The sequence below is a fragment of the Haliotis cracherodii genome, unplaced genomic scaffold, assembly GCF_022045235.1.
Source record: "Haliotis cracherodii isolate W230 unplaced genomic scaffold, xgHalCrac1.p SCAF_14, whole genome shotgun sequence".
In the NCBI taxonomy this organism is placed as follows: Eukaryota; Metazoa; Mollusca; class Gastropoda; order Lepetellida; family Haliotidae; genus Haliotis; species Haliotis cracherodii.
The window spans coordinates 29,582,645-29,595,704 of NW_027266269.1; the positions used below are offsets into that span (position 1 = coordinate 29,582,645).

At 45.3% G+C, this 13,060-nt stretch overlaps 1 protein-coding gene across 1 annotated transcript in view; it reads left to right on the plus strand.

Annotated features, from left to right (window-relative positions):
* Positions 1–11,666, plus strand: part of LOC139461171 (ubiquitin carboxyl-terminal hydrolase 8-like) — a 45,092-nt gene extending 33,426 nt beyond the window's left edge. The window contains exons 21-25 of the mRNA XM_071242750.1: positions 1,431–1,573; positions 2,845–2,974; positions 6,327–6,357; positions 8,058–8,146; positions 9,726–11,666. Coding sequence (XP_071098851.1) covers positions 1,431–1,573; positions 2,845–2,974; positions 6,327–6,357; positions 8,058–8,146; positions 9,726–9,797 — 465 coding nt within the window. The 3' untranslated portion in view covers positions 9,798–11,666. The remainder of the gene's footprint in view (positions 1–1,430; positions 1,574–2,844; positions 2,975–6,326; positions 6,358–8,057; positions 8,147–9,725) is intronic.
* Positions 11,667–13,060: the final 1,394 nt, after the last annotated feature.

The window sequence follows — 13,060 nt, forward strand, 5'->3', positions numbered from 1 at the left end:
GTGAATGAGACGTTAAACCCCAGTTCACCTGACCTCATCTCATGCCATGGGGCGGTCTGGTAGCCTAGTGGTTAAAGCATTTGCTCGTCGTGCCGAAGACCCGAGTTCAATTCCAGACATGGGTACAATGTGTGAAGCCCATTTCTGGTGTCCCCCGCCGTGGTATTGCTGGAATATTGCTAAAAGCAGCTGAAAACAATACTCACTCACTTACTCATGCCATTGGTCTTTGTCTGTTGGTTCTCCTTCAGTTCTGAACTTTGCTCTTCTCATTGTTTTTTTTTTTTTTTTTTTTTTTTTATCCTTATGACCTTTTGTTTGTTTGCTTGTTGTTAAACGCCGCCCTTAGCAATATTCCAGCTGTATGACGGCGGTCTGTAAATAAACGAGTCTGCACCAGACAATCCAGTGATTGACATCATGAGCATCGACCCACGCAATTGGATTACGATGACATGTATCAACCAAGTCAGCAAGCCTGACCACCCAATCCCTCTAGTCGCCTCTGAACAAGCATAATCGCCTTTTATGGCAAGCACGGGTTGCTGAAGACCTATTCTACCCCGGATCTTCACGGGGGAGACAAGCATGGGTTGCTGAAGACCTATTCTACCCCGGATTTTCATGGGGGAGACAAGCATGGGTTGCTGAAGACCTATTCTACCCCGGATCTTCACGGGGAGACAAGCATGGGTTACTGATGACCTATTCTACCCCGGATCTTCATGGGGGAGACAAGCATGGGTTGCTGAAGACCTATTCTACCCCAGATCTTCACAGGGGAGACAAGCATGGGTTGCTGAAGCCCTATTCTACCCCGGACCTTCACGGGGGAGACAAGCATGGGTTGCTGAAGTCCTATTCTATCCCGGATCTTCACGGGGAGACAAGCATGGGTTGCTGAAGACCTATTCTATCCCGGATCTTCACAGGGGAGACAAGCATGGGTTGCTGAAGACCTATTCTACCCCGGACCTTCACGGGGGAGACAAGCATGGGTTGCTGAAGTCCTATTCTATCCCGGATCTTCACGGGGAGACAAGCATGGGTTGCTGAAGACCTATTCTATCCCGGATCTTCACGGCGGAGACAAGCATGGGTTGCTGAAGCCCTATTCTACCCCGGACCTTCACGGGGGAGACAAGCATGGGTTGCTGAAGACCTATTCTACCCCAGATCTTCACAGGGGAGACAAGCATGGGTTGCTGAAGCCCTATTCTACCCCGGACCTTCACGGGGGAGACAAGCATGGGTTGCTGAAGTCCTATTCTATCCCGGATCTTCACGGGGGAGACAAGCATGGGTTGCTGAAGCCCTATTCTACCCCGGACCTTCACGGGGGAGACAAGCATGGGTTGCTGAAGTCCTATTCTACCCTGTATCTTCTTATTCTTACAAGGACCAAGTTAATTAATCACTGTTTCCTGCAGGAGTGTATCCAGAAGTTCATCAGCCCGGAGATGATGACAGGCAGCTGTAAGTGGAAGTGCCCCAAGTGTCGCGTCGAGAGAGATGCTGTCAAGAAAATCGACATCTGGAAACTTCCACCCATTCTGCTCATCGGTCTCAACAGGTCAGTGGATTTTCACATCATGTGCGTTGTTTCATCAAACAGGGATTTATCTTGACCTTCTCAGAGGCCAATTCAGACCTAAATCTTCAGCAAAAAGTAACAATTACCAATTTCAATTAAAAATTTACCAATTAGTCCGAGTTTACAAAAATAAGAACAGTAAAACATTCCAATTTTGAACCATATCAGGATTTTCCCCCAATTTTCCTGCCAAGGGCACTTACTTTGAAATGACTTCAGAGAATCACTTGAACTTGTGGCAGGGAGTTACCTGAGTCTGACAATTGTTTGGGCTAAGGAAGTCAAAGGCTAGAGTTTGAAGGCTAAATTGGGTTGTTTTTACTGGTCCAGAGGACTGATGTAAACTATGTTTCACTGGTCCTCAGAGCTTGTAGGTCCTCCTGATTAAAAGAGGCAAAAAATGTTTACTATGTTTACAGTTTTATTCAGTTCCAGTTTGTTTCAAAATTAAAGTTTGGAGAACTGGTTCAGAATTATGGCCCTCAAATGTTACTAGTCAATGAGGACTACCATCATTGTGTTAGTTACTTGTTCTCAGCACTTATCACTATCTTATAAATAGACAGTTGCTTGTATGCTTGAAAAGCGTTGAGGCCCGTGAAGATCCGGGGTAGAAGAGGTCTTCAGCAACCCAAACTTGCCGTAAGAGGCGACTATGCTCGTCGTAAAAGGCGACTAACGGGATCGGGTGGTCAGGCTCGCTGACTTGGTTGATGCATGTCATCGGTCCCAACTGCGTGGATCGATGCTCATGATGTCAATCACTGGATTATCTGGTCCAGACTCGATTATTTACAGACCCCCGTCATTTAGCTGGAATATTGCTGAATGCACCGTAAAACAACAAACAAACATAAAAAGTTGAGAGTGGCCTTGAAAAAAACTTTAATTTAATTCTATCATGAAAATGCCTTATGATCAATAAAAAAGCTTAAAAGCCCTGAACCATGACTAGGCACTCATGGTGTTGTAGACCTGTGAAGATCCGGGGTAGAATAGGTCTTCAGCAACTCATGTTTGCCGTAAAAGGCGACAATGCTTGTTGTAAGAGGTGTTTAATGGGATTGGTAGTCAGGCTCGCTGACTTGGTTGATGCGTGACATCATATCTCAACTGCGTGGATCGATGCTCATGACGTCATCACTGGATTGTCTGGTCCAGACTCGATTATTTACAGACCACCATCATAAAGCTGGAATATTGCTGAGTGCGGCGTAAAACAACAAACAAAACATTGTGTTGTACTTCAGATTTGTGAGTGACGGGATGTGGACCCAGAAATCGACGAGCTACGTGGACTTCCCTGTCGGAGACCTGGACATGCGAGAATACGTCAGTGACCCCAGGTCCACCACCAAGTACAGCCTGTACGGCATCTCGGTGAGTCCCACCTGTAGTATACAAAATCCGCCATGTTGGTAAGACGTGCACAAGCTCCTTCCTTCGTAACGGTTTCGAAGTTGTTCAGCCACCATTTTCAGCTGTGAAATTTTCAGGGCGTTAGAGGGCTTGTCTCTCACACAAGTCCTTGTAATAATAAACTTAGTAAATAGTAAATGTCACTTTCAGTTTCCAAAGTTAATGAAAATTACAACACGTCTGTCGAAATCTGGCCCCGATCACACTGATGAGGTTGCTGCACGCCATTATCATGATTATGGAACTTCCATTTTAATCATTTTATGTTTCGATAGTCATTTTGGGGCTTATTGTGAGTTTTGAACCTCTATTTTTCCATACTGTCGCGTGTCACTTTGTTATGAGCATCAAACAAAGATGACTGACAGGTCTCTGGTAATAGTGTACCCAACTTTCTTGTGTCTCAATTGGGTCATTTCATCTTCTTGTTAGGCCAAATGAGATTTGCCGAACCGAATGTAAACAAAATGAAAACAATCAATGCGGTTACCTATGTACAATGGGGTGCTGGTGTAACAGGCGGAAACATCCCCTGGTCAGTTCTTCCCCGAGGAGGGGGCACGGGTGGCCCAGTCGTCTAAGGCGCCGCGATTCACTGTGCAGAGTTGCGTCCCTTGGGCACGCCAGAAACCTATGATTGTGGGTTCGAATCCCGGTTCGCCCCAATTATGTTTCTAGGTTTGTCAGCACCATACCCATGCTCGTGGGTTTCACCGAAGTGGTAAACGTCTGAGACCTGCATCACTTCGGGTTTTCCTCCCACATTAAGCTGACACGCCGTGATGTAACTGGAATAATGTTAAAAGCGGCATAAAACCCAACTCACTCTTCCCAGAGGAAGGTTCGGTCTAGGCCAGTTCATCCCCAGTGAGGTTCAGACTTGGATGGTTCGGTCCCAACACTTTCCAGATGTTTTCCCCTGTGAATTGAGTTCTAACTCCCCTAGGCCAGTTCTTCCCCTCTCTTGGCTTCAACCTAGGCCATTTCTATCTCTCCTAGGCCAGTTCTTCCCCTCTCTTGGCCCAAACCTAGGCCAGTTCTTCCCCTCTCTTGGCTCCAACCTAGGCCAGTTCTTCCCCACTCTTGGCTCCAACCTTGGCCAGTTCTTCCCCTCTCTTGGCTCCAACCTTGGCCAGTTCTTCCCCTCTCTTGGCCCCAACCTAGGCCAGTTCTTATCCTGTCTTGGTCTAACCTAGGCCAGTTCTTCCCCTCTCTTGGCCAGTTCTTCCCCTCTCTTGGCCAGTTCTTCCCCTCTCTTGGCTCCGATCTAGGCCAGTTCTTCCCCTCTCTTGGCTCCGATCTAGGCCAGTTCTTCCCCTCTCTTGGCCCCAACCTTGGCCAGTTCTTCCCCTCTCTTGGCTCCAACCTAGGCCAGTTCTTCCCCTCTCTTGGCCCCAACCTAGGCCAGTTCTTCCCCTCTCTTGGCCCCAACCTAGGCCAGTTCTTCCCCTCTCTTGGCTCCAACCTTGGCCAGTTCTTCCCCTCTCTTGGCTCCAACCTAGGCCAGTTCTTCCCCTCTCTTGGCTCCAACCTAGGCCAGTTCTTCCCCTCTCTTGGCTCCAACCTAGGCCAGTTCTTCCCCTCTCTTGGCCCAAACCTAGGCCAGTTCTTCCCCTCTCTTGGCCCCAACCTAGGCCAGTTCTTCCCCTCTCTTGGCTCCAACCTAGGCCAGTTCTTCCCCTCTCTTGGCCCCAACCTAGACCAGTTCTTCCCCTCTCTTGGCTCCAACCTAGGCCAGTTCTTCCCCTCTCTTGGCCTCAACCTAGGCCAGTTCTTCCCCTCTCTTGGCCCCAACCTAGGCCAGTTCTTCCCCTCTCTTGGCCCCAACCTAGGCCAGTTCTTCCCCTCTCTTGGCCCCAACCTAGGCCAGTTCTTCCCCTCTCTTGGCTCCAACCTAGGCCAGTTCTTCCCCTCTCTTGGCCCCAACCTAGGCCAGTTCTTCTCCTCTCTTGGCTCCAACCTAGGCCAGTTCTTCCCCTCTCTTGGCCCCAACCTAGGCCAGTTCTTCCCCTCTCTTGGCTCCAACCTAGGCCAGTTCTTCCCCTCTCTTTGCCCCAACCTAGGCCAGTTCTTCCCCTCCCTTGGCTCCAACCTAGGCCAGTTCTTCCCCTCTCTTGGCTCCAGCCTAGGCCAGTTCTTATCCTGTCTTGGCTCCAACCTAGGCCAGTTCTTCCCCTCTCTTGGCTCCAGCCTAGGCCAGTTCTTATCCTGTCTTGGCTCCAACCTAGGCCAGTTCTTCCCCTCTCTTGGCTCCAGCCTAGGCCAGTTCTTCCCCTCCCTTGGTTCCAACCTAGGCCAGTTCTTCCCCTCTCTTAGCCCCAACCAAGGCCAGTTTTTCCCCTCTCTTGGCTCCAACCTAGGCCAGTTCTTCCCCTCTCTTGGCTCCAACCTAGGCCAGTTCTTATCCTGTCTTGGCTCCAACCTAGGCCAGTTCTTCCCCTCTCTTGGCTCCAGCCTAGGCCAGTTCTTCCCCTCTCTTGGCTCCAACCTAGGCCAGTTCTTCCCCTCTCTTGGCTCCAGCCTAGGCCAGTTCTTCCCCTCCCTTGGTTCCAACCTAGGCCAGTTCTTCCCCTCTCTTAGCCCCAACCAAGGCCAGTTTTTCCCCTCTCTTGGCTCCAACCTAGGCCAGTTCTTCCCCTCTCTTGGCTCCAGCCTAGGCCAGTTCTTATCCTGTCTTGGCTCCAGCCTAGGCCAGTTCTTCCCCTCTCTTGGCTCCAGCCTAGGCCAGTTCTTCCCCTCTCTTGGCTCCAACCTAGGCCAGTTCTTCCCCTCTCTTGGCTTTAACCTAGGCCAGTTTTTCCCCTCTCTTGGCTCCAACCTAGGCCAGTTCTTCCCCTCTCTTGGCCCCAACCTAGGCCAGTTCTTCCCATCTCTTGGTTCCAACCTAGGCCAGTTCTTCCCCTCTCTTGGCCCCAACCAAGGCCAGTTCTTCCCCTCTCTTGGCCCCAACCTAGGCCAGTTCTTCCCCTCTCTTGGCTCCAACCTAGGCCAGTTCTAGCTCATCCTAGGCCAAGACTTACCCACAATGGTCATACTTCCACAGGTCTTCAAACATGTACTGACAATGGAACAGAGTTTTCTATGCCTATTCCGTTCCTTGGATTATATTTTTTAGCTTTCTTATGTTTGGCATTGCTTTCAGCATGTGCAATGAACTTGACGTGACAATAAACTCCATTATGTGCAGATAAAAATATGTGACTTTATTAAAGCGGGCAAGGAAATCGCATTTTCCTCAGTAATTTCATGTTTGCATTAATTTTCTGTGTTCACTGAAGTGAGCTTCTGTACCTGTGTTATTTTCGTGTTTCAGAATCACTATGGAACCATGGAAGGAGGCCACTGTAAGTTGTTTGAAGGACTAGGAAAAATGAATAAATATTTCCAGACATTGTGATCCATATTTCTGTATGCTTCACAAAGTGTTTTTGTGAGGGAGCACTGTTGTCCTGGTGTTCTCATGTGCCACAATTCTATATGGAACTCTCAGTTATATTGCTGGCAAAAGTGCAGTTTAACGAGTGTAGCTTTTAGTGACAATTGGCTTTGGCTGCTTGACTGATTTTGTGTGCCTGTTTGATCCTTTGGGTTAGCTGTGGTAGGGTTTGTGTAGTTAACACACAACTTTACCCCTTGGATCCCTTTCTGATCAAACACCTTCACGATCCCAAGGGTTAGCTGTGGTAGGGTTAGTGTAGTTAACACACAACTTTACCCCTTGGATCCCTTTCTGATCAAACACCTTCACGATCCCAAGGGTTAGCTGTGGTAGGGTTAGTGTAGTTAACACACAACTTTACCCCTTGGATCCCTTTCTGATCAAACGCCTTCACGATCCCAAGGGTTAGCTGTGGTAGGGTTAGTGTAGTTAACACACAACTTTACCCCTTGGATCCCTTTCTGATCAAACGCCTTCACGATCCCAAGGGTTAGCTGTGGTAGGGTTAGTGTAGTTAACACACAACTTTACCCCTTGGATCCCTTTCTGATCAAACGCCTTCACGATCCCAAGGGTTAGCTGTGGTAGGGTTAGTGTAGTTAACACACAACTTTACCCCTTGGATCCCTTTCTGATCAAACACCTTCACGATCTCAAGGGTTAGTTGTGAGTTGGGTACAGATTAGCTATCTCACCTCCTGTAACCAATTAATCAAATTGCCAGTCAACAGAGTAAACATGTAAACTGTGTGTTCTTTTTGTTAAAAAACTGTTTATTGTCTTTATGGAAGTGCTCTACTCAGCATGCTCAGCACTAATAAGTGTATTTGTTGTTTGATTTGATTGAGGTAAGGATATGTATCATTCCACTGGGGATGGGTTTGGGGAGTCGCATTTTTGGTTAGGGGTCAGCAGTCGTATTAATTTGGAGAAGAATTAATTTCAAGATTTACAGTATTTTATTGCTAAATAGGGTTTTCAGTTTGCAATAAAAATAAGAGCTCAATTAGTTGAGAAATAGTATTTTTTCAACTTTCCTGTTTTTTAACAGTTGATTGATCTGTAGACCATTCAATAACAAAAAAAACACCTGAAGATATTTCATCTATTATTTAATTGTATGACTACCTATTCATCCTTTGGTGATGCCGCGTCCGTCCGGAGAGCGGAAGGTCCGGGGTTCGATCCCCGGCCGCGTCATACCAAAAGATGTTAAAAGATGGTACTTGTTGTTACCCTGTCTGGCGCTCAGCATTAAGGGGCTAAAACAAGGACTGGTCGGCTCGGAGTCAGTATACTGTGTCTGAGTGGGGTATCCATGTTAAACTGCGGCATGGTATCTCAGTGAGCTAGCACTATAAATCACGTACATGCACGTCGCTATATAAGTGCAATAATCTTGGACGCGACGTTAAACCCCATTTCACCTCACCTCACCTTTGATGATGACAGGAGACTGGCCAACATGAGATGTTGTTTAACCTTATCCCAGCTGCATGTGTTTTATGATGGGGGCCTGTATTAATTGAGTGGACCAGACAATCTAGTGATCGATATTGTGAAGGCATAAAACACAACTCACTCACTCACTTATTCCCTTTCCAGACACAGCGTACTGTCGGAACCCCTGCACCAAGAAATGGTACAAATACGATGACCACGAGGTGTACGAAATGTCAAGTTCCAATGTCAAGGTAACATTTTAGCGATGCAGTGTTTTTAAATTTAGAGGGGTCCTGAGGTCTTTGAATCAAGGGACCCACTAGTTTGGACTTTTAACATTAAAGGTTTATGACAACCACCCCTTAACATTCACTCTTAATTTCAAACTCGGCTAGTTTACTAGTAAAAATGTAGCGAGTATGGTGAAGATTAGATTTTCATTTTCACACTGACATTTGTGAAATGATCGTGAGTTTATATGTGATGATATGATACACGATACGTTTTTTTTCTGTATCGATACAAGACAATACACTTGCTAAAATAAGTTACAGTCCGTTAATCTGACATGGTTGGTTACATATGATTATGTCGGATTAACGAGTATGTCACCTGTGTGTGAGTTGTTGCTTGTATGCAAACAATTGGTCTCATTCAAATCAGGTCTTTCACTGAAACTGAGACCCATGAAGAACAGTCACTCAGCATCTTCTAAAGCTTCTAATTTCTCGGTACACTTGAGCAAAACATTCAGACAAGCACATCAGATTTCTGTATCATGAAGACGAATGCAAAACAGACAGCTGTTGTTTCTGATGGCGGGGCATCAACACCCAAAAGGTTGTATTATCAAGGGTATATTTATATTAATAAGGGTGATTTTCTTTTGCTAAGATTGAAATTTCGACTCAGGGAGATAAAGACTCAAGCTGAATAATTTTAGAAATCTAAGATCTGACAGTTCAAGAACCCTCGCGTCGTTCATTTAGATTAAGCGCTCGAATTTCATTCGGGGTTCACCTGACACAATCTTTTATGGACGTGTCTTCGGGCAATCATTCAGAGACATATCATCATGATCATATCGGAGAAAATATTTTGATGTTGAACTATTAGTCCGCTAGGCCCAGACTGGATTATGTATAAGGCTAAAAAAAATAATAGTCTTGGTTCTCAGGCACCACCCGATCATCATAGAGTCTGCCGCACGTTTTGTTTTTATTTCCAATTTTTAAAAAAAATAAAAAATCCTAATACTTGAACACAATGCACAAAAAAAATGGAAAATGGAAACAAAAACAAAACGTGCAATGAACTTTATGATGATGTGGGCAGTGCCTGAGAACCAAGACTATTATTTTTTTTTAGCCTTAGCTGTTCTGATTTAGTTGTATTGTAGGTGACTGTGACATAGGATATCCATATGTTAAGGATGACTTTATATCAGGTTGATGGTGTGTCATCGTACCAGACAGCATGGATCGTGTCTCACAATATCAATCACTGGATTGTTTGGTCCAGACTTGAGTATTTGCTGACCACCGTCATATAGCTGGAATATTGCTGAGTACGGTGTTAAACAACAAACACACATGCCAGTGCAATACTGGATTGTTCTTCCAGTGGATGTAATGGTGGTAATAGTGGTACCGAAATAAATGGCGGTAAATGATTTGAGTCAACCACGGTATACAGATTATCTAGTTACGTTATCCATTTACAGCATCCTGAAGATCCAGGTTTAATTCCCGGACATGAGTAAGAGGTGTTCTTGATGTGCTGTGATTTTGCTGGAATATCTTTGTCAATCATATTTTATTTTCGTTGCAGACATCGGCTGCCTTTGTATTGTACTACACGTCCATTGAGCTGACAGCACCTAAATACAGCCCTCAGCTGTAGAGCTGACAGCACCTAAATACAGCCCTCAGCTGTAGAGCTGACAGCACCTAAATACAGCCCTACGCTGTAGAGCTGACAGCACCTAAATACAGTCCTCAGCTGTAGAGCTGACAGCACCTAAATACAGCCCTCAGCTGTAGAGCTGACAGCACCTAAATACAGTCCTCAGCTGTAGAGCTGACAGCACCTAAATACAGTCCTCAGCTGTAGAGCTGACAGCACCTAAATACAGCCCTCAGCTGTAGAGCTGACAGCACCTAAATACAGTCCTCAGCTGTAGAGCTGACAGCATCTAAATACAGCCCTCAGCTGTAGATCTGACAGCATCTGAATACAGCCCCAAGCTGTAGAGATGACAGCATCTAACTACAGCCCCAGTCTGTAGAGCTGACAGCACTTAAATACAGCCAACAGCCATACAGCTGACTTCTAAATACAACCCACCAGTTGTACAGCTGACATGTCTTAAATACAGCCATCAGCCATACAGCTGACATGTCTTAATACAGCCCTCAGCCGTACAGGTGACATGTCTTAAATACAGCCCTCAGCCGTACAGCTGACATGTCCTAAATACAGCCCTCAGCTGTGCAACTGACAGCACTTAAATACAGCCCTCAGCCGCACAGCTGACAACATTTAAATACAGCCCTCAGCCATACAGTTGACAACATTTAAATACAGCCCTCAGCCGTACAGCTGACAGCATTTAAATACAGCCCTCAGCCGTACAGCTGACAGCATTTAAATACAGCCCTCAGCCGTACAGCTGACAACATTTAAATACAGCCCTCAGCCGTACAGCTGACAACATTTAAATACAGCCCTCAGATGTAGAGCTGCTGACTTCTAGATACAGCCCCCAGCTGTAGATCTGACAGCTTCTTAATACAGCCCTCAGCTGTACAGCTGACAACATTTAAATATAGCCCTCAGCTGTACAGCTGACTTTTAAATACAGCCTCTGCTGTAGAGCTTACTTCTAAATAATGCCCTCAGCCGTACAGCTGACAACATTTAAATACAGCCCCCAGCTGTACAGCTGGCGGCATCTGAATGTCGTGCAGCTCCGTGGCCATCACCACCAGATGTCAGACTTGATCTACATCACTGGGCGGAAGGTGGAAACCAATCTGATTGGTCATGAAGTGCACCACTAAACATTACAAGTGAAACATTGTAGAACCTGGGAGATCCGTTCGGAGAGGACAAATAGACTCATCACGTGACCACGCCATCTCCTGGTCCATGACCTGACCGCTGTTTACTTACCTACTCATCCGCCCTTGTCTCAGCGTTCACGATTTTCTCTTTTGTTGATAAGTCCAAGGACAACTTGATGGTTACTCAGCAAAGTTTTATCTATTTAGATTTGGCTATATTGTGTTTCTGGATGTGTCTGCTTAATTCTAGCAATATGTGTATCTAGTGTCTGAGCTAGCATGCAAGATGAGGGCTCGCTGACTTGGTTGATGTATGTCATCAATCCCAATTTCGTGGATCGATGCTCATGATATTAATCACTGGATTGTCTGGTTCAGACTAGATTATTTACAGACTGCCGTCATATAGCTGGAATATATGCAGCGTGACGATCCATGCACTCAATTACCAGGTGCCCATTTTCAGTCTATATCTTGACATTTATCCCATCAGACACAGAATGTAATGTTTTGCAAAGGACGCAATAAATAAAATATTAGATTCTCATAAAAAATATGAGGCGGGAGGCATTTTTGCCTTTGTATATATTTTGTAAGCAGCTGTTCAAGGCATTTGTGTATATTAAGTGTCAATGGGTGTGATTCACTGGAAGAATGGATGAGTGGTAACATGGCAAGTAAACAAGTAAACAGCAAGTAAACAAGTAAACAGCAAGTAAACAGCAAGTAAACAAGTAAACAGATGGGAACACACTGCATTTCTTCATTTGTAGCAGGCATCCCAGCATTCCTATAATTCCAATAAATTCCTATATTTTTAAACTTCCCCTACATCCTTACAACTTACGTTTTATCCTTATAAATTCCTATATTTTTAAACTTCCCCTGTATTTCCCTAGAATTGTGTTTTATCCCTATAATTCCTACATTTTTATGCCACTACTGACTTCTGTGAAATCAATGCTTTAGAGTTTATTTTTGAAGGAGTGAGTGAGAATGGTTTTACACCGCTTTAAGCAATGTTCCAGCAATATCACGGCAGGGGACACCAGAAATGGGCTTCACACATTGCACACATGTACACATCGAACCCGGGTCTTTGGCGTGACGAGCAAACACTTTAACCGCTAGGCTACCCCACCGCCCCTATGATTGTGGGTTCGAATCCCGGTTGGCCCCGATTATGTTTCTAGGTTTGTCAGCACCATACCCGTGCTCGTGGGTTTCACCGAAGTGGTAAACGTCTGAGACCTGCATCACTTCGGGCTTTCCTCCCACATTAAGCTGACACGCCGTGATATAACTGGAATACTGTTAAAAGCGGCGTTAAAACCAAACTCACTCTCTCACTCACTATTTTGAAGGAATAAAAACAAATGCTAATGATGTATTCCTGTCATTTCTCTGCACTGAAATATAGAGAGATAGAGTACGTACATTCGCAATTAACAAACCTGTATCTGGGCTGTACAGATTTCCATTATACAGCTGAACCTTTAATTGTAAGTCAGGGAAAATTTCTATAAGACCCCTATATTTTTCAAAATATCCCTATGTTTCCCCAATATTTTTCTTTTTTTGTCTCTATATTTTAGCAGGTGGCCCAGTCGTCTAAGGCGCCACGATTCGCTGTACAGTGTTGCGCCCCTTGATTACCTATGATTGTGGGTTCGAATCCCGGTTCGCCCCGATTATGTTTCTAGGTTTGTCAGCACCATACCGGTGCTCGTGGGTTTCACCGAAGTGGTAAATGTCTGAGACCTGCATCACTTCGGGCTTTCCTCCCACATTAAGCTGACACGCCGTGATATAACTGGAATACTGTTAAAAGCGGCGTTAAAACCAAACTCACTCTCTCACTCACTATTTTGAAGGAATAAAAACAAATGCTAATGATGTATTCCTGTCATTTCTCTGCACTGAAATATAGAGAGATAGAGTACGTACATTCGCAATTAACAAACCTGTATCTGGGCTGTACAGATTTCCATTATACAGCTGAACCTTTAATTGTAAGTCAGGGAAAATTTCTATAAGACCCCTATATTTTTCAAAATATCCCTATGTTTCCCCAATATTTTTCTTTTTTTGTCTCTATAT